This window comes from Salvelinus sp. IW2-2015, linkage group LG4q.1:29 (genome assembly GCF_002910315.2).
Source record: "Salvelinus sp. IW2-2015 linkage group LG4q.1:29, ASM291031v2, whole genome shotgun sequence".
In the NCBI taxonomy this organism is placed as follows: Eukaryota; Metazoa; Chordata; class Actinopteri; order Salmoniformes; family Salmonidae; genus Salvelinus; species Salvelinus sp. IW2-2015.
In genome coordinates, this window is record NC_036842.1 from 39,515,494 (window position 1) to 39,518,674 (window position 3,181).

At 43.6% G+C, this 3,181-nt stretch overlaps 1 protein-coding gene across 1 annotated transcript in view; it reads left to right on the forward strand.

Annotated features, from left to right (window-relative positions):
* The window catches only part of LOC111960927 (fibrillin-2-like), a 45,476-nt gene that overhangs the window by 14,151 nt on the left and 28,144 nt on the right, over positions 1–3,181 (forward strand). Inside the window, exon 5 of the mRNA XM_023983085.1 lies at positions 1,125–1,220. Within this exon, the coding sequence (XP_023838853.1) occupies positions 1,125–1,220 (96 nt within the window). The remainder of the gene's footprint in view (positions 1–1,124; positions 1,221–3,181) is intronic.

A 3,181-nucleotide genomic window follows, 5' to 3' on the forward strand; every position in this document is an offset into this window, starting at 1 on the left:
TAATAGAGGTAAGAGAGGGATAGAGGTAGATAGATGTGGATAGAGATAGATAGAGGTAGATAGAGGTAAGGTATAGAGGGATAGAGGTAAATAGAGGTAAGAGAGGTAAGGGATAGAGGTAAATAGAGGTAAATAGAGGTAGAGAGAAGGTAGAGAGAGGTAGATAGAGGTAGAGAGAGGTAAGGTATAGAGATAGGTAGAGAGAGGTAGATAGAGGTATGTATAGATGTAGATAGAGGTAGAGAGAGGTAGGTATAGAGGGATAGAGATATATAGAGTAGAGAGAGGTAAGGTATAGAGGGATAGAGGTAGATAGAGGTAGATAGAGGTAAGCTATAGAGGGATAGAGGTAGATAGTAGTAGATAGGACTTGGTAGAGGTGGCATGATGTTGACCTAGCCTAGCTCTGCTGGGAGACTGTTAGAAAGTCTTGAGGCGGTGGGGGGAGAAAACTCTCAGAATGTGCGGGCTAATGTTTGACTTTCGTCTTCAAAGCGGAGGCCCCCTTGGCACCGCACACAGCGAGTTTGGGTAGATGGGTGGTGGAGGGAGAGGGGGGAGTGGTGTCGTTGCCTGGTTTCTGTTAAAACAACTCACACAGTCGTGGCGTAAACGAAGGAAGCAGAGGAAGTATGTCGCAAGCAGTTTGACAGCTTGAAGTCCTCTCCCTACACCTTGGCTGGCTCAAGTCTTCTTGCTTAAGTCTTCTGGCTAACCGAGATTTGGATATTTTTGYAAATTCCATTGAATCTAATGAGGATTCTAGCCTCTACGCTGATTAGCCTTCACTGGCAATAGACAATTAGGAAGACACACCTCCCCCAAAACCCRATTGCTCAAAGTGCCAACATAAATAACCTGGCATCTGTTTCAAAGGGAAAATACAGAGACAATTGGAAACCAGGGGAATTTGACCCACTTCTGTAATCATGGCTTGACAAAGACCATGGAAAAAGAAGGCCCTCAGATGTGCAGTTGGGCGTGTGTGTGTGTCTGTCTGTTTCAGCCGTCTGCGATATTAAGTGCTAGATGTGCAGTTGTGTGTGTGTGTGTGTGCATACATACATATGTGTGTGTGTGTGACTAACTGAAACTGTTTGTGTGTGTGTGTGTTTCTGTTTCAGCCGTCTGTGAAAGTAAGTGCCAAAACGGCGGGCGCTGCATCGGACCCAACCGGTGCGCCTGTGTCTACGGGTTCACTGGGCCCCAGTGTGAGAGAGGTAAGAGCCCAAGCCTATGGAAACTCTTGGTCACTCACTTCATTTTATTTTTATTTTTTATTTTTTGGGGGTGGAGGAGAGGTGTTGCCTGGCAAGTCTCACTTCTACCGCAATGGTTCTAGGGATGTCCCCATAGGAGAACCCTTTTAGTGTCTTCTAGTGATAATGTTACACAAGCTGAAACCTGCACTGCAGCACAGGGTTAAAAACTCACTTTTTAGCCTGCACCTGTTTGCACATGGGAATGACCATTTCCCTCCCGGTTATGAATGTTTATATGAATAAGGGTGAGATGTTACCAGACATGTCATTACCACATGATTTGACCCACCTTTTTACCTCTTCTGGACTTTGGCTCTTCTTTTTCCCACCTTTTAGTTCTGGTCTAACCGTTTTGGCAGTAACCCCTCAGACCTTACTGGTGCTGTGGTGGGCGTGCRGTAGGGTGAACTTGCCCCCACACACTAATCTAGGGTTAGTTTTGCATTTCCCCCACTAATYTATTGGTGGAGGGMAACCTGATCCWAGATCTGTACCTAGGCTGGATGTCATGGAGAAAGGTGTATCCACGGTGGAGGATGATTCACAGGGTCTGTCATTGACTCAGCAGTGGGCCAGCTCTTCACATCCCAGGGTTATTTATATCACCTCTCTGGTGGTGTGTCTCTGGGAAATACAGAGCCAGCAAGGAACACTCCAAACACTCAGACATCATTTACAGATAGCCAGGGGAACACTCAACACCCAGACTCATTTACAGACAGCCAGGGGAACACTCTCCAACACTCAGACATCATTTTACAGACAGCCATGGGAACACTCCAACACTCAAACATCATTTACAGATAGCCAGGGGAACACTCCAACACTCAAACATCATTTACAGATAGCCAGGGGCACACTCCAACACTCAGACATCATTTACAGATAGCCAGGGAACACTCCAACACTCAGACATCATTTACAGATAGCCAAGGGCACACTCCAACACTCAGACATAATTTACAAACTAAGCATTGTGTTTAGTTGAGTCCGCCAGATCAGAGGCAGTAAGGATGACTAGGAATGTTATTTTGACCAATTTCCTGTCCTGCTAAGCATTCAAAATGTAATGAGTACTTTTGGGTGTCAGGGAAAATGTATGGAGTAAAAAGTACATTATTTTCTTTAGAATGTAGTAAAGTAAAGTACAGATACCCCAAAAAACTACTTAAGTAGTACTTTAAAGCATTTACTTAAGTACTTACACACTGCGTTCTAAGTCTGATATATGTAAGTGGGTAACTGGTACAGCCTAACTGAGGATAAAGTAGTGGTAAACTGACTAGCTATAATGAGGATAATGTAGTGGGTAACTGACAGGCGAAACTGAGGATAATGTAGTGGCGAGGTAACTGAACTGGGCTGTAACTGAGGATATGTAGTGTGGTAAACTGACTAGGCTGTAACGGAGAGGAAATGTAGTTGGGTAACTGACTAGGCTGTAACTGAGGATAATGTAGTGGAGTAACTGACTAGGCTGTAACTGAGGATAATGTAGTGGGTAACTGACTGGCTGTAACTGAGGAGAATGTAGTGGGTAACTGACTAGCTTTAACTGAGGATTTGTAGTGGGTAACGGACTAGGCTGTAACTGAGGATATATGTAGTGGGTAACTGACGGCTGTTAACTGAGGATAATGTAGTGGGTAACTGACTGAGGCTTGTAACTGAGGATGGTGTAGGGATTAACTTGGACTAGGCTGTAACTGAGGATGGTATCTATTACCATAATATACCGTCAATATCATACCATTGATATCATACATAAATATACGCATAATATCATACCGTAATAGTCCAATTAATATCATACCGATAATTATTACCATAATATCATACCATAATGGACGGGGTATACCATTAATATAATACCATAATATACCTATAATATCTATTACCATAATAGTCCATATATCTTC